The 24,562-nt window shown below is 36.6% G+C and overlaps 1 protein-coding gene across 1 annotated transcript in view; it reads left to right on the forward strand.

Moving 5' to 3' along the window:
* Positions 1–24,562, forward strand: part of LOC113065698 (pleckstrin homology domain-containing family G member 5-like) — a 61,804-nt gene that overhangs the window by 34,868 nt on the left and 2,374 nt on the right. Inside the window, exons 4-18 of the mRNA XM_026237165.1 lie at positions 3,084–3,225; positions 4,409–4,508; positions 4,725–4,788; positions 5,129–5,220; positions 5,967–6,103; positions 7,325–7,491; position 11,739; positions 19,460–19,662; positions 21,796–21,966; positions 22,181–22,276; positions 22,495–22,695; positions 23,606–23,716; positions 23,797–23,946; positions 24,038–24,175; positions 24,330–24,449. Of these exons, the coding sequence (XP_026092950.1) occupies positions 3,084–3,225; positions 4,409–4,508; positions 4,725–4,788; positions 5,129–5,220; positions 5,967–6,103; positions 7,325–7,491; position 11,739; positions 19,460–19,662; positions 21,796–21,966; positions 22,181–22,276; positions 22,495–22,695; positions 23,606–23,716; positions 23,797–23,946; positions 24,038–24,175; positions 24,330–24,449 (1,893 nt within the window). The remainder of the gene's footprint in view (positions 1–3,083; positions 3,226–4,408; positions 4,509–4,724; positions 4,789–5,128; positions 5,221–5,966; positions 6,104–7,324; positions 7,492–11,738; positions 11,740–19,459; positions 19,663–21,795; positions 21,967–22,180; positions 22,277–22,494; positions 22,696–23,605; positions 23,717–23,796; positions 23,947–24,037; positions 24,176–24,329; positions 24,450–24,562) is intronic.

Here is a 24,562-nt window from a genome sequence, read left to right on the forward strand (position 1 = left end):
TCCAGTGACAAGTAATTTGTTTTTTGGGTTGTTTTAGCCCTGGTATTATGTGTGTTTTTTTTCGGCATAGTTTTCGTTAAAGAAAAAAAACACTACCTCCCACACAGAATAGACATTTTTTTTTTTTTTTTTGGTCTGGGTGATTCTGTATTTGGCACATGTAAATATTTTCACATTCTTTACTCACGTAAAAAAATAAAAAATAAATAGTAGTTTGGTCCTATGATCTCTGCAATGCAAAAAAATACAGATGGAATCATTGAATCCGTGACCTGTAGAACACGGACTGTCACTGATGTTGTCAAATTTATAAATATTTTACTGAAAGCCAATACTAGTGGACTAGTGCCTATGAATATTAAACCACAAATAAGAGTGGGGAAATTTTTAACTGAAAAAAGTCAAACTGATTTTACAGAGCCCTATAGCTTAGAGTGGTGCCACGTGTGTCTGAATTGGATAAGCCCCTCTGGACTCTTGTGTGTGTTCACAGCTGTCTGTTGTTCTCTGCTGTTCACTGACGATTATCTCCACACTCCAAACACTCCCCTTCCTGAGGCCCATGAGTAACACAGCAGAACTTCAGAATCAGACAGTCCACACACACACACACACACACACACACACACACACACACACTCAGCTGTCCTTGGCTTGGATCCCTGGCTGAGGGTCCTTTTAAATGACCAACTGTTTGGTCAGCGCATAACATGCTTGAAGTCTCGTGATTTAGCCATTTCAGAAAGACTCATCTGTGCACTCAGTCTCTGTTCCAGTTCTGTTTTTAAAACCTGTTGAACTTCCTACCTAGACAACATCTAAAGGTAATTATAGGTAGAGATCAGGGTTATTGTAGTTAACTATTTTTCATTTAATAAAACTAATTTTTTATTACTCGAAATGAAATAAGTTAACTAATAAACTGAAAATAAAATATAAATAAAATATCAAACTGATTTCAGCTTGTTGGCATTCAACATTTCTCATTTTAATAGTTTAACTATGTACAAAAATAACAAAAACAAATAAAAACTATATGAATTTTTTTTTTGCGCAACATAAAACTAAAATGAAAATGTAAGTTGTAAACCAACTTATTCAAAATATTAATAAAAACTATAAAAGTATCTCATTTATTCTAAAATAACACTGGTAAAGCAGTTTTTTAAACCAGCTGATATTTATAATTTAATTGTGCATTGCTCATTCGCTGTGTTTACATTTGGATTATCTTCCATAATTAAACGTTCATATCTAAAAATATTTTTTTATTTTTTTAACAAACAATTTGCAGCACAACAGATGTTTAATGTTAATTAAAACATGGAAGAATCTGGATTTGTAAGGATTAGTCCTTAAACTAATTTTTTATAATAATTTATTAGTAGTAGTGTTACATTAAGACTTATTTAATAGAGTTTAGTTTTAGTAACAATACTGATAGTCTCAAACTTCATCAGTCACCTCAACTTCATCAATTTCTTGTATCACCTTTCTCTCCATCGCTTTATTGTAAATGAAGCAATGAGTCCCTCTCATTCTCCTTCAGATAAATGTGTTGTCTTGTCATACAGACTCCCCTTTCGGGCTCCTAGTGATCCTCGGATCTCAGTGTGAAAAAGCTAAAGCATGCAGTGAAAACCCAACAATGTTGCTTGCTTTGCAAATCTGGCAACATTTGCCCATTTAATTTCCAAATGTATGCAAATCCATAAAAACCTGACTTCCAAACATGCACCAGTAATTAAGTTTGTTCTGCCCTAAAGTGACTTGTGTAGTCGAACTGACTCCATATTTCACCATTCATGCCTATAAAGCTGTTGAAGCTTTGCATGAAGTCCCAGCAAGCCCTTGAATCTAAAAAACATGAAAGTACACCTAACCTAATTGCGCTCATCGTGGCAGACCATGTCATGCCTATTACAAACAACAAGGCCCATTTAAAAGCAAATGCTATTTAAAAACTTTTTCGAGTCAAGACCACCTTTCTTGATTCATTTGAGGAGTCCAGTCTGAGAAAGAGATGAGCCCCATCTAATCTCCACCGCCCCATCAGATGGGTTCATGAGAGCACACAGATGATTAGCTCCTCAGATTAGAGGGGCTTTGGACATCCGAAGACTGATTTGGTTTTGGGGTAGACCAGGGCTGCCCTAAAACTGCCCTGCCCCCATGAGCGCTTAACTTGACTGGACACCAGGGGGTGGATTAATCGGACCAAGTCTTGTTGGTTCTTTGGGGGGAAGGGCTTGAACTGAGACTTTTCTGAGGTTTTGGGGTGTGTGACAGTACTGCTATTCTTTGCTGCCATGGACCAGCGTCCAGTGGAGGGGGCGGCCTGCACACATCCCATGATGTGGAAGGTAAGAGTAGGAGACGGCCGTCTGATTGATGTGTTTGAGTAAGAGTCATTTCAGATGTGATTTGGATTAATCTTGAGTAGGTGTGGCAGTCGAGGCTTTTACTGTATAAAACAGCAAGCTACAGATGTGAAAGTGTGCAGTATGCACAAGAAACTAGTTGTGGTTCTTGGTTTTCTTATCAAAACAAGGCAACCATTGGCTTATCACTAAAGATAAACTTGATGTGGTCTTTTTACTTTTATCTTTACAAAATTTGGTTGAATTATGAAGCATTCTACTACCTAAATGTTCATATTATTTATCATATTATAATGATTTCTGAAGATCATGTGAGGAATGATGCTGAAAATTCAGCTTTGCATCACAGGAATAAATTACATTTTTAAATATTAAATTAGGAAATATCTTGGAAAATCTTAATTCTACCAAAGTAACGTCCAAAAACATGGTAAATGATATCACAAACAATGGTTTTTGTCTTTGTACCATGTAAATGCCATGGTATGTGAATTCTTCTAGACCATCCACTTCTGGGTTTCTGGATTGTTTCGAGGTTTTAAACGATGTGCGTCTTTTTCAGAAGAGAAAGCTTACAATAGATGGAATGATGTCAGCTGCCGAAACTTCACACAAGTTCTTTTTGTGGTCTGGTGAAGTGAAATGAACCTGACCGTGAGTGACTCCAAGCATCTGATGTGATTTCTCTCTCTGCTTCTGTAGGTGTGTCATCATCCCGACTGTCAGGAACTGAACGGTAAAAGCCCCCTGCACCTGTGCGAGTCATGTGATTCTAGCTGTCACCTGGATGAGTCTGATAGCATGCACTTTGACAGGCATCTGCGCTTCGATGTACAGACACAAGGTAAACGCCCCCACTGGTGCAAACACTTCTCTGACCCTCTGTCAAACAGGTTTATGTTTCATACAAATGAGTCTCAATTCAAAAGTGTTCGGAAGTTCGGTTATTTATACAACTAATAACTACCAATAAAATTCAGTCACCCAACAACAGATAAGTGAAGTGACATTCAGTGAAGTGACATTCAGCCAAGTATGGTGACCCATACTCAGAATTTGTGCTCTGCATTTAACCCATCCGAAATGCACACACACAGAGCAGTGAACACACACACACACACTGTGAACACACACCCAGAGCAGTGGGCAGCCATTTATGCTGCGGCGCCCAGGGAGCAGTTGAGGGTTCGATGCCTTGCTCAAGGGCATCTAAGTCGTGGTATTGAAGGTGGAGAGAGAACTGTACATGCACTCCCCCCACCCACAATTCCGTCCGGCTCGTGACTAGAACCCACAACCCTTCGATTGGGAGTCCAACCCTCTAACCATTAGACCACGACTTCCCCTCTGAATATGAATAATATAATAGTATAGTAAAAATAGTATAAAGTTTTTTTTTATTGATATTGATTTATTTTGATAATTTAAAATAATTTAATTACTTTGATTTTATCTTTTAAAATGTTATTTTATATATTATATTTATATCTGAATACTGTATTTTCCGGAATATAAGTCGCACTTTTTTTCATAGTTTGGCTGGTCCTGTGACTTATAGTCAGGTGCGACTTATTTATCCAAATTAATTTGACATGAACCGAGAGAAATGAACCAAGAGACAACATTACCGTCTACAGCCACGAGAGGGCGCTCTATGCTGCTCAGTGCTCCTGTAGTCTACACTGAAGACATAGAGCGCCCTCTCGTGGCTGGAGACGGTAATGTTTTCTCTTGGTTCTAAATAAATGTGACCTACAGTCCAGTGCGACTTATGTGTTTTTTTTCCTCACCATGACGTATTTTTGGACTGATGTGACTTATACTGAGTTGCGACTTATAGTCCCAAAAATACGATATATATATATATATATATATATATATATATATATATATATATTTGTACACCATCATTTAAAACATTATGTAGTTAATAGTTAGTTTATTAGTTGATTTACTGTTATAAAGCAAATGGTTCTGTTTGGAGTAAAGAATGTGAGATCAGATTTGCATTAAATCTGTGTTGTCAGGTTCTATCCTGGCGCGGAATGTGTCCACGCGTTCCTGTCCCCCTCGCACAAGTCCCCATTTAGACCTGGATGAAAACGAAGAAGGAAGCACTGAACGAGGGTCAGTTGATGATCCACAACATTTTAATAACTGTGTGAAATCTTACAGCCTATACACACCAAAAGGCCCAACAATTTGCTGCAAAATTCAAAATGTCTTTTCAAATCAAGGTGACACGCATGAAGCGTTTGCATTCCTGAACGAGAGTGAAACACACTTGGTCAATCTGGCTCACTGTCCTCATGTGTCTGTGGTGTTCTTCTGTCTTTTAAATAGAGAAAATAAAACAGGAGGAATGAAGCTGAAAGCTAGAGAAGGAATAAAGCGGCGCCACACTGATGTGAGTGCTGTCCTCCTTTTGCAAAGGCTCATGGGAAACTTTTTTTATTCTTAGCTGAATGTACTCACTGATTGTCTAAAAACAAGCATGTATAGCTCCTTTACATCCTACATATTATATTAATATACCCTACCGATATTTTCTGTACAAGTACCTGTACAGACTTTCCTTTCCAACATAGTGTACAGGAAATGACACGTCTCTGAATCATCAGCAGCCCCAGGATGTGGTAGCCTGACGGATATCTTGATCTGATAGCATCTAGAGTTCATTGTAAATGACTGGAAGTTGTCTGTCTGTCGCCCACCTTTGACCAGCGCTGGTCTGTCGCCCCCTATAGGACCCCAGGAAGGAGTGCTTTAGCCTCAAGTTTGACCTCAACATAGACATTGACACCGAGATCGTCCCCGCTGTCAAGAAGAAGACATTACGGTGAGTCAGAGAACCGATCGCTGTTCCCTGGGAATCGAACACACAACCTTGGTGTTGCTGAGTCTGTTCTCTGCCTTTTATTCCACAGTAATGAACGAAATTGATCAAAAAATAAAATCTATTTCAAGTAAATGCTATTCTTTCTATTCATCAAAAAAGTGTTAATGTTTCCAACAAATATGAAGCAGCACAACTGTTTTCAGTATTGATAATAAAAAATGTTCTTTGGGCACCGAATCAGCATATTAAAATGATTTCTGAAGATCATGTCACACTGAAGACTGGAATAATGGCTGCTGAAAATTCAGCATTGATCACAGGATTAAATTATTTTCGTATATTTAAATAGACAATGGTTATTTTAAATTTTAATAATATTTCAGAATATAACAGTTTTCCTGTATTTTATTTTGTCCTGTATTATGCAGCCTCATAAACTGTAATTTTTAAGAACAAGTCTCTATTTTTACCTTCACTATAGTTTATTTTAAATATAAAAATTTAAAATTAAAAGAAAAACATGCATGTAGTATCTAAATGTCATAAAACATATTTATAAAAACGATAAAAAAAAATGTCATACCAAAGGAAAGGCGTATTTCATGCCATCTTACCAAATAAAAACACAATTTCTTACAGATGTTTTGTCTTTTAAAGGTCTAAATTTATTTGATTTGAAATCTCCATAACTCAGTCTTTGTTCATTTTCGCCGTGAAGCTCATTTACTCATTTTATTGCTCTTTAGAGAGGTGCTCGGACCCATTTTTGAGCGCAAGGGCATTGAATTATCCCGAGTGGATCTGTTCCTGGACCAGTCCAACACTCCACTCTCACTCCACTTTGAGGCGTATTGTTTCGGAGGAAATCACATCAAAGTGAAAGGTAAGAGTCGTGTTGTTTAAAGCGTGATGCTTCCTCTGTGGTCTACAGCTTCTTCTTCTCATCAGCATCGTTTCCAGATAATCACGGTGACAACATATTGCTTTAATCTTGCTGTCAGCATTTCCCCTCTGTTTATGTAACCATTTCTTCCTACACATTTGCAAACATACACCATATCTCCGTATTACACAACACCGGAGTCACTGTGTCGACAGAACCAGACAGTTTCCTGGGAAATGAGGTGTGACCAATTACATTTCTGTTAGCCGTCATCCTTCTAAAGAAGGCTCAGAGGGACATGCTGCTGCTTCAAATAGATCATCTCATTCATACAATGCTTTTAATGACTATACAGCCATGTGCCTGTCTTTAAAAATCCCCATGGCCCCACATCTTTAATCAGACGCTAACTCAGGCATCCCACCGAGGCTCGAAGGCTGCTTGTGTAATGCACTGCCTGTGATGTGAGAACGAGGAGAGGGGTTAGCATTAAAATGATTGGGACATTAGCAGCCAGACTGAAGTTTCATTCATGCTGAAAATCCTTCTGTTACTTTAATCATACTAGCAACGGATGTCATTTATTTTGTTTTAAACTTTATTTTATTTGTTTACACTCCCTTACAGTGTTGGTCAAGGTTTTTTGTCATATCTAAACACCTTGTGAACTTGTAATATTCCGTTTAGAATTGACCTCTGTTTAAACAAGTATTTGCTCTTGCTTATTTTTTATTTATTTAATTGTTTAATGTTATATTATTTTCGTACATTTGTTAATTTATTTATTTTTATTGATTAATTTAACAGCTATTATTCCTTTTATTTATATAACATTTATATAATATAAGATTATTAATGATAATAAACAATTATAATAATCTATTATTTGAAATGTTGGTATGTCATATTTAATAGTGGGTTTTAAGTGTCATATTCAAAATTGTAAATTATAAAAGCAAATAGCCATTCAAAGCTATGTGCACAACTGTTTTTACCACAGTTGTAATTTTTATAAAGTAATGTAGTAATACGCTGTAATTTTATTTTAATGTTTTAAACTATACTTTATTAGGATTTGATTTGACATTCAAGTCATCTGAATTTGTTTTTTTTTTATGCATTATAGATCTATTTCATAAACAGTGTTTTTAGGATAAGAATATGATTTGTCTTTTTCATACAATTAAATGAGTGTTTATTACAGTGTGTGTTTTTCTGCAGCTCGGCCTGGCGATGAGCTGAAGGTGGAGCAGAGCGTGAAGGATCTGCGCTCTCTCAGTCTACCCTCCATGAATCCGCCAGTAGGGGGCAGCGTCTACATCCTCACACCGGGCAGTGAGAAGCCAGAGCACGCGTCTTTACCGCGGCGGGAGAATGTTGACGTACTGGTAAGTGATGCTGCTTTTCCCTGTCTACAGACACTTAAGCATAACAAAAGCCAGTTTGTGTCATAAATTAAGATTTTAGAAACATGTCCTAATGTCCTAAGGATGCCAAAGGGACCATGTGTGCCCCCTAGATTTTGTTTTATTTTATTTTAGAGACCATTTTCTGCCAGATGGTACTGCTGCTTATCACGTTAATCGCATCAAAAAAAAAAAAAAGTTTTGTTTGTTTATTATGTATATATAAACACACACACATTCAGTACATATTTTGAAAATATTTACATGTGTATATATATTTATATTATTATATTTTATATTATATATAAATATATTTAATATATAAACATAAAATGTTTCTTAAATACATGCATGTGTTTGTATTTGTGTAATAATAAATGTACACACAGTACACACACATATATACTATGTAAACAAAAACTTATATTTTGGATGCGATTTAATCGCGATTAATCGTTTCACAGCACTTATAGATAGTAGTAGGTGATTCTTTTTATTCTTTTATTATATTTTTTGTCATATCTGTTTTAGAAATGTTTTATTTTATTTTCATATGTTTCAGGAACACAGCCTAATGTGCTTATTTTTTTAATTATGTTTTACATCTTTGCAATATTTTTTTTTTGCAATAAGTCCTTAGTGGTTTTAATCATTTAGTTTCTCAAGACCAATTTCCACCCCTTCAAAAGTAAACAGGCTCTTTTCTTTTTGCCAGTTAGCAACGTCTTTACATAAAGAATGATTTTTATGATTGGCTAATCTATTTGCATGTGCAATAAGCGTGTTACTCTTATATCATGCACCCGTCTTTCTTGATTTCTAAAAACCTTAGTCCCACTTGAACTTCCTTTTAAGATGCCAGCTTGGTGTAAATCATCTTAAACCTAACACATGACCCCATACAGGAAGTTTACGGAGTGCATCCTCCGCCACATGCAGCACTCTGACCCTCTGATTAATGTTGCCGATTGTTTGGGTTTTAGCTCTTTTCTGTAGAAATGGCTGATTACTCTTTCAACATCATGGGGCTGGATTTCCCCGCCTGCACCGTGATACTCAGTAAAAATGGATTCGTGGAAAGGCAAGCCTGAACGTACTCCTGTGTGCGTGTACGAACATGGACATGCAGGCATCGCAGATGAGTGCAGACTTTAGGATTGTAGGCAAAGGCCTGTCGATGTACCCTGTGGGTTTTTACTGTGATTCAAGGTTGAATTTTCAGGCTTAGCAACAAAAACTTGAGAACAGAGCATACAGGTCTAGGCTGTGTCGTCCCGTCAGGCTTTGCTGGGTGCTGTGTGGATGTAGGTCACATAAAGGCATAAAACAAGTCTCCACGTGTTGAATGAATGTTGCACAGGTATTGCACATCAGAATCGGGTTTGTTTTTCTAGTTCTTCTGTAACACTGGCCTTTTTGGAACATACACAGAGAATCTTACTAATCCGACCTGGGATCTGATTTACACTTTTTCGTTTGTGATGAAAGGTTAATTTGCAACCCAGAAAGGAAAAATAGTTAAATTACAGAAATTACAGTTTCTTCTTTGAATATAGAAGAAAACCTCAGGAAAGATACTGTGTGTCAAATTACACAGCTTGTTTAGAAAATGTATGTTGTTACTTTTCAAAGCAATTTTGCTCCATCAATTTCAATACAAAGAATGGCTGTTATTTCGGTTTCTGCTTTCACAGAGATCACGTCTGGTGTCTTTGAAGGCTAGTGGTTTTGCATTCACACATTTGTTTCGTAACAACTAGCATGAGTTTGCATTATGGTATCAGTTTCTAAATTTGTAAGTTCCACCACCCACTAGTTTTCCAGCAGGGCATTTCTTATCACTCCATTCCCATTGTAGTTTTTTCATTATATTCAAATAGCACAATGTAGGGCAAACCTTTCCCAAAAAGTATTTTTATTTTTATTTTTTATTTTTTTTGAAGAACCTTGATGGCCATTTAATGTATGGAATTTTTATCATTAAATTTGACTGGGTCAAGAACCTTTTTGGTGGCATCCTTTTAGATTTAAGAAATTTGTGATTTATTTATTTATTTGTTTTTAATTAAATTTCTCTTAAGGTTCTGGAATATATATATATATATATATATATATACAGAAGCATTTATATTTATATCTACACTACAGATCTGGGGTCTGTAATATATTTTAAAAAATGTTTTAAGAATTCTTTATATTTAAAATTAAAACATTAAAATTTGAATTTATTTGACACAGTAAAAACAGTACTATTATTATTATTTATTTTTTTTACAATTGAAAATAACTTCTATTTGAATGTTTATTGAAATATTTTTATTCCTGTCATCCTTCAGAAATCACTCTAATATCGTTTGCTCCACGAGAAACATTTCAGATTATTATCAATGTTGAAAACCGTTGTGCTGCTTAATATTTTTTTTAACCTTGATAATCATTATTTGAACATTCAAAAGAATACTATATTTTTTATATCTAAATATTTTGTAACATAATAAAAGTCTTTATTGTCTTTTATTATTTTTAATGTGTCCCTGCAGAACAATTGCAATACTGACCCTAATCATTTAAACAGCAATAGATAGATAGATAGATAGATAGATAGATAGATAGATAGATAGATAGATAGATAGATAGATAGAGAATAAATAGATTTTCTGATCTATTGTAAAGTCGGACCTCTTAGTTTCCCGCTGATGAAATTCTCAAGTCATCTGCCAACTATTCCGTTGGAATTTTTATGAGAGCTGCTGGGTTTTGTCTGTGAGTGCGTTTGACCTGTATGTGGTAACTCACCCACTGTGTCTTGCCCCCTCACCAAAGCCTGACCTTTAGAAAGGAACCCATCACCCCTGGGATTATTGGTGCGGCGGTGACACCAGGACTCCTCTTTGAGGTTTGATTGGCCAGATCCACCCCGGTGGGGGAGTGACCTTTGAAGCGCGAGCGTTTGATGTAGCGCTGTGACTTTTACGCTCCCAGGAGCTGAAAGACCAGTATCTCACAAAAGCAGGTTTTCAGGTGAAAGTCGTGTTTTTGCCCTTCTGTTGGCATCAAATTGCCTAAATATGATGGCACTCTAATGGTTGTGTGTATAGATATTAATATTCTAAGCACAATGTGATTACCATTCTTGTTAAGTTTTAAGTGCACACTTGGATTCTGTCACTGTTGGAAGCATGTCCTGTTGTGTAATGGCCATTTCCACTGCATGGTATAACTGGGCACGGCTCAGTTTGTTATGGCGCGTCTCGGTTTGGTTTGCGTTTCAACTACAGTTTAGTAGCGCTTTACAGTGGGCGGGATTATTCACGTGTCATTATAGTTGTGCCGCCTCCACTTCCACGGCTCCAAAAAAACCTTTTCATTCCAGGTCGCCCTGTCAAGCTCTCGCTGGATCCGCTACTCTGCTATCAACGAGAGGAATGTCTATACTTCAACAACAGACAAAGAAACGTTTTGTTTTTGTTTTTTAAAAAAGGTGCACATGTATAAAAAAGAGGTCGAACCTCCACTGGGTGTGCTGGTTTGAATCTTGCCATTCTTTTGTGTTTGTGTCGCAAGTACTAAAAAAGAACCCGGTACTGTACCCAGTGGAAAACCCCCCCAAAAGGGAACTGTACTGAGCCGTACAATGCAGTGGAAAAGCACCATAAGATTCATCTGTCACCTCCAAGACCTCAACTTCAGGGCACTTCTCTTCACCTTTAACCTGTGGCTCTGTTGCATCAGTCAAATAGCCTCAGATTGATAATGCTAGCTGGCATTTGGTTGCACTGTTCACCCACACAGATCTCAACTGTCTAATGACCTGAGAGATGTATTACACAAGCCTACAGGTGGTTAGATCAGAAATCCCCATGGCCCTCAGGGGCCCCAAATGTGCAGTGGTGCAGAGAAATGGGTTATGATAGATCTAGTGAATCTTGTTCATGTAGCATATGCCATATATATATGTATATATATATATATATATATATATATATATATATATATATATATATATATATATATAGTGATTTTGGTTTTATTTTACTGTGTTTACAATGAGACTTGCTTTGTATTGTAATATACTGTTTATATTGCATTATTTACATTAGCTTATGAAAGAATCAATAGCTATACAGAAGCTATTGGTGTGATTTTAAATATTTGGCCTTTAAGGAACATTTGTCTTCGGAGACTGCAGAGTTTTGTCTGGAAAATGGCATTAAAAGCTGTCAGAGAAGGGTTAAATAAGGAAAGGGTGTGTTTGATCAAATTTACCTCAGTCAATGGAATATCAAAGATCTGGATAAACTGTGCAGCATCTTTCATCTGCGACTAACTGCAGGAAATGAGCCTTTTCCTGTTCCTATTTGACCTCTCTGATAAGGTTCAAAAGTGTATTAATGTCACAGCGTAGAGGTTAGCGTCGGAGCAGACAGATTTAATCTGCATCGGTTTCCCTCTTTAAAGTTCTTTTAATGTTTTTTTTTTTAAGGGGTAAAATAACTCTTGCAAGCTTTAGGCCCAAAAAAAGCTGCACACGGCAGAGCTCTGTTTCACAATCTCTTGCATTTAGCAAGAGACCAATGCAAACAGTAGTAATCATTTATTTACATGTGATATCAACAGAGAGCTCCTCTTGACGCAGCAAACCCCCGCGTGTGATTGCTCTTCTGAAGTTAACACCGCACGCAATTAGTATCTGACTATTAACACCCAGTGTTCAAAGACAATAGAACAAAAGATGACTAGCAAAAAATGGGTCTTATCTTCATGGGAAACTAGTGGGGCGAATTTAAACTGTTGTTAGTTTTCTTAGCATACATTGTGTGGAAAGCAAATTCATACTGTTTTGCATAAATCACCTTCAAATGGAGAATTAGTAGTATCTGCAACATAACATAAAGCATCTCCATTTACTTATTATACATTTTTACATTATAGTGATCATAATGGGATTTTTATGCATTATGGTGACATGGAATAATGCATCAGTGCATGAAAAACTTAATTTTCATTTTAGGAAAAATAGTTTTTTTTTATTAAGTTTGATTTTGCAGTGAAATGCGACCTGTTATCGTCCTACATTTTTATTATATACCCATAGAATTATATTTTTTCTATAACAGATTTTTTTTTGTTTTTTTTTTGCATTACAGCAGTGAGGAAAATGCTTAATTGTCATGAAATTGTCACATTGCGCAAATGGTAGCAAAATAAAAAATCTCTATTTTGCTTTTGGGGTAAAATGTGACTTATAATAATCCTAAATTTTTATTGTATTTTATTATTATGACAATTTGCTTCTAAGCAACTTCTTTTATATTTTTGTAGGTTTTATCAATCATAAAGTTGTGGAACAACAAATACTACAATGATTGCAATACTTCACGATATAATTATTTGTTTAATTACAGAAACAAGAACAATCATTTATAGTAATTAGACAATATAATTTCTTGTTTATTTTTAGTTTGATGTGAAACATGACCTACAGTAGATTCCCTCACCTTCTTCCCCAATGCTTCCACACTGTAAGGAAGTGATCTTGTGAGTGTCTGCTGGGGGAGGGACCGGCATCTAGTTTGTGATTGTTGTGTGCTGTGATGTGGAACCTGACTTTGGAGGAGATGGGAGGAGGCATTGATGAAATCACAAAGCAAAAAGCTTAAAAACGACTGGCTATCATCCAGACCCTAAGCACATGGGGGGATTTTTAGCTTCTCTCTTAATTTTTGCCTCTTATCTGGATGTTGACTGCTGAAGTTTAGAGTAGGACGTGCACTTCAGTGCTTGAGTGAGGTTAGAAAGGGCGTCCAGGCTGGATCATGGTGCGTTTTGGCCATCTGTCTTCATGGCACAGTTGGGACCTGCTTCACATGGATCCTGAAAGTCTGTCTGGCGAAGCGTCTTTCAAGAGTCCATCGCCAGCAAAGTATCAGGTAAAGCAATGCTGCAACATTTACTTGCTCTCTTTTGAACATGATGCATGTAGCCATATTTTGAGCATTCATGTTTCAATGAATGCTTAGTCAATTATTAAACTTCTTTGTAGCATCATTTTGTTTCCACACCACTGTATTTCTCATTGAGCAAATGTTTGTATTGAGTGGGAAGATGTTACGTGTTCATGTGTAATGGAAGCTGAATGTGCACGTAATGGAAAGCCACTAGCATCATTCCGCGAACTGATGACACAAGTTAGGCCCCTGTCAGACGATAAGGCCGTATCGTGGTTTTGATCACTGATTAATCGTCTGTCCTTAAGCTTCAATGGCTCTTTGTTCTGCCTCTACTAATCAAAGTGAATGGCATTGTGGGTGTCTTTGGCCCTGAGATTAGTCCTGTGTTGAAACTCAAGGTAAAGTTAGCCGATGAAATGTGACCTGGTCAGAATGGTGTTTGTCTAATGTGTTTTTGTGACTTTAGTGTTGGTGCTCTTCCACTTCCCTTTGTTTGTTTCATTATTATTTAAAGCTTGATCAAAAGCTCTTCTTATCTTCACACTGCTTTGTTGGGTTCTTGAGCTGAACTATGTTGTCTAGAGAAGGTTTAAGTTAAAAAACAGCCTCATGCATCACTTCCCAGTTGTCAGTCTGTTGTTGAATGGCATCAGGGTCTCGTACGGGAATCTTAGGAGTATGTTGCGGTAAGCAGTAATATTTTAACTAGGTGGAGGAGGAACTGATTTGAGTGCTGGTAAACCCAACCGGTGGGGAAATGTTAACTTGAACACCCCAGCTGACTGGTAAACACATAACATGACTTAGGAGTTATTCATAGCAATTTTAGTTATTTATTTCTGTGCATCAAATAAGGTTAATAAATATGATTTATTATTATGCAGATCCAGGACTGTGAGTCATTTTTGAAACCGCTGTATTGAGGAGTTAACATCCACTTACTCATTTCATTAAAGATGATAAACATGTTTCTTTTATTTAAAAGTAGTGCTCACAGGTCAGTTGGGTTGGCCATACCTTGTTTAGATTAATAACAACGATGCAGAAATTCAAGACTTGTTTCAGCACATACGAAAGTCTGTGGTTCCCCAAAGTTTCATATTGTAGAGATCATTTCCGCGTAGTAAACCGGAATGGGATGCTTGGAAATCATTCATAGTACAGGAATGCCATTCTCCTGTCACTTTTGATTTATCATAAATTTAGAGGATCATAAGAACCTTTATCTAATAATAATAAATCATTGAATGGTTTAAATGAATAAACTCGCTGTGACAGTTTTGCTATGTGAAATATGATTTCAAGCTGATGGTGAAATAATGTACTTTTCCTAATTGCGTAACTTTTTTTTCTTTTTCTTTTTTTTTTTGTGCACAAGGACCAAAGTAAATTTATTTTATAGGTAATTTGAATAAAAAAATATGTTGGATTTCTTTGAGGCACCAGGATGTGTTCTTGGGATCCTGCAAGCTGTCTTCTTCTCCCCTCCCTCTTTACATGTAACCCTCTGACTCTCTCTTTAGCAGCCACACCTCTCTTTCCTGTCTCTCACAATGGGACTGGGACCTCCTAGTTGCCATGACGTTTGGGCTGTCCTATCCAGAAATGCAGGCAGACAGGCTCAGTCGAACAGCTTTACCTCTCATTGCAGATTGAGAAGCACTGGGAAACTAGAAAGGACCTAGTAGCGAGCCCTGATGTGCTACATATTTTTAGAATTTCTAGAAAAGATGGGGTTGACATGGGATTGCACTGATTAATAATTTTTCGCAGTTCGTTTTGTCTCTAGAACTCTTAACACCCATCCAGGAGGTTTAAAGTATTAGTGTATCTCTTGGTGTTTTTGTGAGCATTTGAAGAGAGGAGGCTTTGAGTGATCATAGCAGCTGGCTCTAGCATGGGTCAGGCTCCGTGAACCCGGCTGAGAGATTACCATGGTCTACCTTTCATTTGACATGCCGCTTGCTTCCATGGTGAGTAGAACAGATGCTGTTTTGCTTCATAAATTTGCTGGTCATTCAGTCTATACACAGAGAAGGAGAATCTCCGGTACAGCTGATCCTAATGAGTTTCAATAGATTTCTTTTTTTTTTTGCTTTTGGATGAATTATTTACTTTACTGGTGCTGTGTAAAGTTTATCAAGATGTTGCTTGTAAGTTGAATTAAGTGTGTGTGTTGGGGGGGTCAAAATATTGATTTAACGATCTATGTAAATTATAGATGTGATTTGAGGCTTTCAACAGAATGTTAATTATAGATGCATAGATGTGTGGATTGCAGCAGAAAGATTCCTTTTGATGTTACATTTGTTTTACCCATTGATGTTTATACAGTACTTTATTTGTTGGTTGTGCGTAATATAATATAAACCAATTATAAAATCATAAAACAAATTTAAAAATTGATAGAATTAATACACTTTTTTTCTTTTTTTTGATGGCAGTAACTTTTAATTTTGTGCCAAAAGTCAATTTTTGTCTTGAATTTACATCCCCAGTGCTGATAGTGCAGTTATAACCAGTCAGAGGTCCCTTGTCCATCCTCCTCAAAGTTAGGGACATTTCCTGACATCTGTGTCCTCATCCTTTTACCCCAGATTCCGCAAAAATCCCCTCATCAAAGCTCATCGTCTGCTTGAAGTCTGCTAGTCTCTGTTCTAAATTTAGCAAGGGGGACATTGTGGCTAGTCCACCATTCATTTATTTTTGCAGGGATGATGAAGACTGGAGTAATGATGCTGAAAAATCTGCTTTACCATTAAAGAAATAAATTACATTTTAAAATATATTAAGATAATATATATATATATATATATATATATATATATATATATATATATATATTAGTGCTGTCAAAATTAACGCGTTAACGCATTCGATTAATTTGAAATATTTAACGCGTTAAAAAAAAATAACGCAATTAACGCGGTTGCAGTTTTTTTTATTTCCAGTTGTGGCCTATGTGTGTTCAACGTGCAAAGAAATATGGATAAGAATATGGATAAGACCAAGGAAGGACTTTTAAACGGAAAGTTTCAGTATAAAACTCTGCCGGATTACTCTTCAGTCTGCCACAAGAAACATTACTCTTCATTTAGTCTGCCACAAGAAACAGCAACATTAAAATCATGAACTCAAATGTCATTGTTTAAAAAAAAACAAAAAAACAATGACTGTAACAGTGCGTAAATCAGACCTTTCTGTAACGCTAACGTTAATAAGCTTAAACGAAAATGACGAAATAATTGTGTAGCGGAATATTTTTTTGTACACAGTGCCGCGAACTGTCAATCACTCCTGTACGCGTGCATCACTGTCCTCCTCGCAGCTGCAGAAACTTGCGCTCTCTCTCTCTTCATCAAGCTTTAAAACAAAAAGGGAACAAAAAGATCATATTGTCTTTGTGCATAGGCTATAGATTAATTAGATAAATGAATATCTAAATTTGTGCCTTGCCGTCTACTGTATTTGTTTAGAACTTAGAAAAAAGATGCTGCAGCCAATGAACAGCCAGCGGGGGCTGCAGGACGACTCAACCTCCGCAGACAGTTTTTAATGTTTATCAGACAATAAATACTCAAGATTTTGCTTTAGTGTAAGTCACAACGAGTTTCACACACCTTCTCCGGCCACGTTGAGTTGTTGACACTTAACAGTGGGAAAAGCGACACATGCGCTATTCACTTGTATAACTTAAGGGTGAATGGGTAATGTAGTTTCTGCTCTGGGTGGGATGAATTAGGAAGCTTGCATTGTGAAGGGCGCTCTGAAAATCGGAAGTGCAGGTAAAAGATTAAAACCTCTATTAAAACAGATGTCCACAAATGAGCGTACCGGTACGCTACAAGCACGTTCTGGGCGCACGGAGAGGTGGCGGTAAGCTCAAGAGCTATATTTGGAAGTGGCGCTACTGAGTACCGGTGCGTACCGGCCCACTTAAAGCACTGGCAATGACTATACTTTGGAATTTTTTTGCAGTCCACTTAGAATTCAACATGGAAATCATTTTTGTTTTTTATTGGCATTGATTGTTTTGAAATTCAAATGGTACTTACATGCCTGTGTTTTTATTTCTGTAATAAATATGGCTTTCAAGCCAACAGTTAATTTGGAGGATATTGATGGTTTATTGCAGGTATGTTGTTTACATGAGAAAATCTGTGTTACAAGTTAAACAAAAATTCCAATAAACAATCATATTTTGAATTTAAATAGTTTCTGTGTCTTGAGTTTACATTAATTATTTACATTTTGCATTTACATATCCAAAAAGTTTCAGTCTTTTAATTGCGATTAATCGCGATTAATCGCGATTAATTTTAAAAAATTGTGCGATTAATTAGTTGATTTTTTTTAATCGATTGACAGCACTAATATATATATATATATGTGTATATATATATATATATATATAGTTTCACTGTATTTTTTATCAAATACATGCAGCACTGGTAAGCTTATAAGTCTTCTTTAAAAATCATATTGAAAAGTCTTAGTAAAATATACTTTTTTTTAGAAATTCATTCAATTGTATAAAACACCTCCAAAAGTCTCTGAAGTGTTCAAATCAAATGCTTCTGTTATTGCAGCAGGTATCAGCTTCACCCGTGTTTGTTTAGGGGATTCCATTGTTATGTCTTCAGACTTTTCCTGTTTTTTGTGCATTCCCCAAAAATGTCGTAGTCATCTCTGGAATTTGCAGGAGTTTTAATGGGTAACGGCACTGAGGGCAGTGGAATTCCCTATGCCCTGGCGAAGGGTCAACAAGCCCATCTGCGTCCCTCTCAGAGAGAAGTCTACTTCCTTAGATACTAAACAGCTGTTTGTTTGTTTAACTCGCTGCAGCTCGCCTAAATAGAAAGATTTTGCAATGCACTCTAGCAAAACAAATGCTTGTGAAACAATAGCAATCTTAATCTTTCGGAGCAGGGTTGCTGACCTCCTTGACTTTGGTATGATGTAAAGGGGGAAATATTAACATTCAGCAGGATCTTATTGTTTTGAAAAATCAGTATGAATCATAATGCATTGTTGTTTCTGTTTATGTCATCACTTTGTGGGAGCTCAAAGTTTTCCATGTGTCCAGCTAGGGTTCGGAAAAAATGTCATTTTAAATGATAAAATGGTAATATGCATAAAATTGTTTGTGATGAAGAGGTCTGATTTAGAGGCAAAGCAAACACTCACAGAGTCAAATAATCCTAGTTTTAATTAATTAATTTTTTTCTCAGTGTTTTTATGTTCTCTTAAATGTATATTCCCCTGCAATTTACAATTGACTGTTTAAAAAATGTATATACTATGTATTTCTAATTTATGTATTTAGTAAGTTATAAATGTTTTTATTTAAATAAATATATTTACGTATTTAATAAAGCTGAAAATAATTGGAAATAAATTACTTTTACACAAAATATTTATATTTTTATATATTTAGGTAAATATTTCAGTTAATTATTTGTGTAGTTATTCATTTCTTCATATAATTTAAATGAATTAAAATATATTTACATATTAATATATTCAAATGTAATTAAACCTGAAAATAACTTTAGCTTATTTAAACCTGTTTAGCTATTTGGAAGAAAAAAAATTGTATGATGTGTAGTTAGAAATCTTAATTGTTCAGTTCTATTTCTAGGTCAGGTTTTAACTTTAAAAATATTGTGATTGTAAAAGTGAGCCAACCCTTTTTTCCAGTTGATCTTATTTTGTGATTGTGCTTTGTTATCTTTAGATGAATGCTGGTACATTTACTTTATTTACTTCTACCTGACTTATCTCTCTCAGTCTTTTTTTTCGAAATCTCTTGTTTACCTCTCTCACACCCCCTCATTCTGTAGGGTAGTGTTACTGATAACGCTCTCTCTCTCGTATCTCTCGGTCTGTTGTCCTTGACACACTTGATAATATCCTTCTCCCAAACCTCTGTTTTTCTGCATTTGTTAACATTTTGTCATTCCCACCCTCTTATGATTTCCATCTGTTCCTCCTCACAGGGTCAGCCCCTCGGCGGAAGGACATAACCAAGTTTCTGGGTGATGCCAACATCCCATCACCAGACACTATGGCCATGCTTGGTGGGCCTTTACCAGGTGGGGTTCCAGGAGGTTCAATGCCCGGTGTGGCCCCCGGAACCGATAACTGGAAGATCCGCGCCACCAGTCGGATCAGCGTGTTCTTCGGCGCCGGATCTGGAAAGGTAAACCTTATCTCACTCATCTTGAAAACCTCAGGAAGTTCAAGGAAAGCAGGACATGATGGTGCAACTTTCCATGGTGTGATTTCCAGTAAAAAGATCTCATTTAAAGATGAGCCAAAGAAACTGAAACTCAAACTGGAGGCTGATGAAATATCTGTGTCTATAGTAGGTTGCACCGTAATCTAGTTTCAAATAAACCTGGAATGGAATATTACGATTTATAAAAAAGGTTTAGATTATTATTGAATCAGATTTGGAGAAATGTAGCATTACTCTTGGTATCCAATGGATGCTCTGCAGTGAATGGGTGCCGTCAGAATGAGAGTCCAAACAGATGATAAAAACATCACAAAAATCCACATTTTGTCCAATAATGGAGAAGTAATCTTGTGAAGTGAGAAGCCACTTGATTGAAACAAACAAATCCATAGAGATATTTTAAACTTAAAGTTGTGGCTTCCAGTTGAAATATGAATCCTCTGTCCATAGTATTGCTTGCTTTCTCCAGTTAAGAATATGGTCTCATCTGAATCAGGAGAGAAATATGCACAAATCAAGCACCATTTATAACCAAAAACTGTCTAAAGTAGCTCTAAACAAATATTTTGGTGGATTTCTATGTGAGAGGACAAGAAGATGGGCATTTTCACTGGGGGAAACGCTATTATGAATTACAGACACATATTTTGGCGGAAAGTGACGGCGTAAATATAAAATGCCTTAATATTGGATTTGTTTCATATACAAACACACAGCTTTTCACTTCAAGAAATTAATTGATGGACTGGAGTCGTGTGGTTTATTGTGATGTTTTATAAGCTCCTCATGCTGACGGCACCCATTCACTGCAGAGGCTCCATCGGTGAGCAAGTGATGTAATGCTATATTTCTCCAAATCTGTTCTAATTAAGAAAAAACTCATTTATGTCTTTGACGGTCGAAGTGTGAGTACATTTTTCTTTTTGGGGTTAACTAATCTTTTAGTAGATGACTAAGCATTACAACAAACAAAATCACACATCCCATGAGCCTTTAAAAAAGATGTTTACACCAGATGCTTGACTAGTAGAGATGGTAGCTGTCACTCACCTGTCATTTCACACTTCCATCCTTTTCACAATTAGCCATGAAACCCCCAAAGAAGACAGATGGGGGTGTTCTGGTGTCCCACTGGGACTCTTTTTCACAAAGGAAGGGTTAACCAGTGTCAAACCAGCATCTCCAGCAGCCAGTTCAGAGAGCCTGTAGTCCACCTGTGCCTGGCCTGTATTGTTTAAAAGCACTCAGTGCGTAATAATCGTTGTCATAAGTACACTGGCCATCCCATAACAAGCCAATAGCCCCAGCGGCACATGGGTCGTCAAAGAGGGTCACTGACATGAACGGATGGGGTTTAAAGAGAAGGTGGTGTTTAGTGAAAGGGGTGTGTTGTAAGGTGTCATAAACCCTGTCGGGGGTGTTTTGTTGGAACCGACAGGCATTGCCTCACTTGTCTAGTTTTTGGTGGTCTGCTGATGTGAATTGTGTTGTGATTCTGCTAAATTGCCAACTTTTGTTAATGCTAGGGACTCTTTATAGTTGCTTATAGTTGGTTCCTTCATTAACAACACAAACTACTATGGAATTTTTGATATATTTTACCATTATAAAGCTATTATGAGTATGGTAATTATTTAGTGCACTAGCATTCAACATTTTATGGTTGGTGCTATTTGTAAATGTTTTTGAAAGAAGTATCTTATGCTCACCAAGGCTGCATTTATTTGATCAAAATGACAGAAAATTAACAGCAATATTGTGCTTTATATCTTAATAAATCTTTAATATGTTTTAAAATGTCATTTATCCCTGTGATGCAAAGCAGAATTTTTATTAGCCATTACTAATAAATTACATTAGCCATCGAATATGCTGGTTTGATATTTTTGTGGATATAAACCACATATTTTTAGGATTATTTTAATCCTTAAATAGAACAGCATTTTTATGAAATCGAAATCTTTGGTAACATTATAAATGTGTTTACTTTTGATCAATTTAATGCATCCTTGCTGAAAAGATGTATTAATCTCTTTAAAAAGAAGTTAACATTGTTTAAATTGTATTATTTTCTCATTTTGTTTTGTGTGTTAGGAGGTGGACCGCGTGGAGCTCCTTCAGACTAAGTTGCAGGCGTACACACAGTTCGGTCTGCCCAAGGTTCCTTTTCAGCTCGCCTTCCACCAGGATTCCTGGGAAGAGGAAGAGGAGGAGCCAAACCTGACACTCGAGGAGAGCTGGAGGGAACTGCTGGAAGACCCCAAGGTACCGATCTTCTGTCATGGGACAATACATAACCATTCCCATCCATTGATCATTCCATCTAACATGTGTTCATAACCAGCTACAATTATTGATTGCAGTGGCCTCTGTTTTCACATAAACCAATTGCAATTTGCATTCCAGACTGCTAATATAATATAATTATATGATTTGTAATATTTCACAAGCAATCTGATTTTTTTCTGCCCGTTTTCAGAGTCTAAGTAAACGTCAGTTTCAACAACAAGAAGCAATATGGGAACTGATCCAAACCGAGGCTTCGTACATCAAGAGACTCAGGGTCATCACTGATGTAAGTCGCTTTAGTCGTTTCAATTTCAGGAGATTCAGAAATGTATTGAAGTTGCCCTTGGTAAATCAACGTTCCTCGTCCTATTGTGAGACTTCTTCATGTATACTGTGTATAATTCAATCAGTTCTAGATAATGCAATCAAGTCATTTCCCCCTAAAATTGTGTGTGTGTTGTGTTTATCTAGTGAAACTGGATGCTGATTGTGTTGTTTGTGCAGCTGTTCCAGTGCGGCCTGCTGAATCTACAGGACAACGGTCTCCTGGTTGAGGTGGAGCCCCAGCGGCTCTTCAGCAACATCCATGACATCGTACGTCTGCACTCAGCACTGTGGGTTCAAGTCATGCTTCCGGTGCTGGAGAAAGCACGAAGCACAAAGATCTTGATCGACCCCGCGGACCTGCAGCAGGGGTTCAGTACGGTGAGTTACACATGAAGGTGTTATTCCAACAGACCATGATTTTTGTCTCGTTTTCCTCGCATTCTTAAATCAAGACAGATTTACTCGAGATATAAGATATGAAGTATCAAAATGAAGTCACTTTATGCTTAGAACAATAAAAAAGAAAAATGTTGCTTTCAAAATCTCACTTTAAATGAAAAACTAGTTTGTTTCAGGTTTATTGTTACAAGTTTTTATGTTTTAAGCATTAAGTCAGTTGGGAGATATATATATATATATATATATATAAACACACTTGTTATCCTAAAGCAAGATACAATTACTTGGGAAGCAAAATGACAAAATTAATTGACATTATGCTTGAAACAATAATAAAAAAATACAAAAAATCATAGCGGAGTATGAAAAATAGATTAATTTAAAAGTAAAAACAAGTTTATTGTTCTTACCCCTTTGGCAGTCACTAATGTTTATACAAAAAGTCACATATTATATAATTTTGCTACTCATTAATTCTACCTTGATTTAAGAATGTTTAGATATTTGTAAAATACTGATTTAAAAAAAAAATTGGGGGGGATTGTAGATAAACTTGTCATTTATCATAAATATATATTTAATCATATAAAAAAGGCATTATTCGAAAAGCATCAGGTTCGCTTTTGAAAGTCATATTATTGTAAAACGTCTAATAAATATATCTTTAAATCAGCAGTTGCACATACATTACAGTGCATATTGTCGGAAACATCTTCTGAATTGTGCGTAAACATTGACACATGACCGAATGCTCTTGTCCACTTTGTCTATAGATACCGTACATATACATATAGATATACATACACATATGACATATAGGTTAGATAAGAATGTGGAATAGAATAATTACAGGCTCGAGTGGTTAAAAATGTCTTGTTTGTGTGTATAGTTTGCATCCAGGTTCCAGCCGTATGTCCGCTACTGTATGGAGGAGGAGAGCTGTATGGAGTACATGCGCTCGCTGCTGAGAGACAATGAAATCTTCAAGATCTACGTCACGGTGAGGAGTTTGACACCAAACCATCAGACCATATATTAAACCAAAGTAGAACTAAATCATTGAATCTTATATCATTGCAGTGGGCAGAAACAAATAAACAGTGTAACCGTCTGAGGCTAGCAGACATGCTAGCCAAACCGCACCAGAGACTCACCAAGTACCCTCTGCTCCTGAAGACCATCCTGAAGAAAACCGACGAGCAGACCTCCAGAGAGGCTCTCAGTAACATGGTTAGACATTTCACAGTTAGCCTTTGTGTGTGTGTGTGTGTGTGTGTGTGTTAGACCATCGAATGTGCTAAATGTTTGTAAATGTGTTCAGGTGGTGTGTGTGGAGAGCTTCATTTACAGCGTGGACTCTCAGATGCGCCAGAAACAGGAGAAGGAGAAAATGGCCACCTTTTCGGCTCGAGTGGAGTCGTACGAGGCCGTGGAGGGAGCCAGCGAGGAGGTGGAGAAGGTAAGAACTGTGCACAGTACAAATAATTCATTATCTAGCCTCTAAATAAAATAAAAACCGATGTATCATTACAGTACAATATTATGGATTTCATAGAAATGTATTGTTTGACTCTTCAATCTTACTTCATTTCTTTTTCGCTGTATGTTTACAGGTCTTAAAGGAGTTCAACCGAATTGACCTGACCACACCGATGATTGACACTTCACCAGAAGCAATCAGGCAACTGCACCTGGAGGGGGCGCTCCGCATGAAAGAGGGCAAAGACAACAGGGTGCGTTCAGATTCAGTCATCAGCTTCAGTTTCTCCAAATTTCAGATGCACTTGGAAACATTTGCAATGTAGTTTTTTTAGTAGTATTATTATTATTATAAGCAGTAAATCTG

Source organism: Carassius auratus, chromosome 48 (assembly GCF_003368295.1).
Source record: "Carassius auratus strain Wakin chromosome 48, ASM336829v1, whole genome shotgun sequence".
NCBI lineage: Eukaryota > Metazoa > Chordata > Actinopteri > Cypriniformes > Cyprinidae > Carassius > Carassius auratus.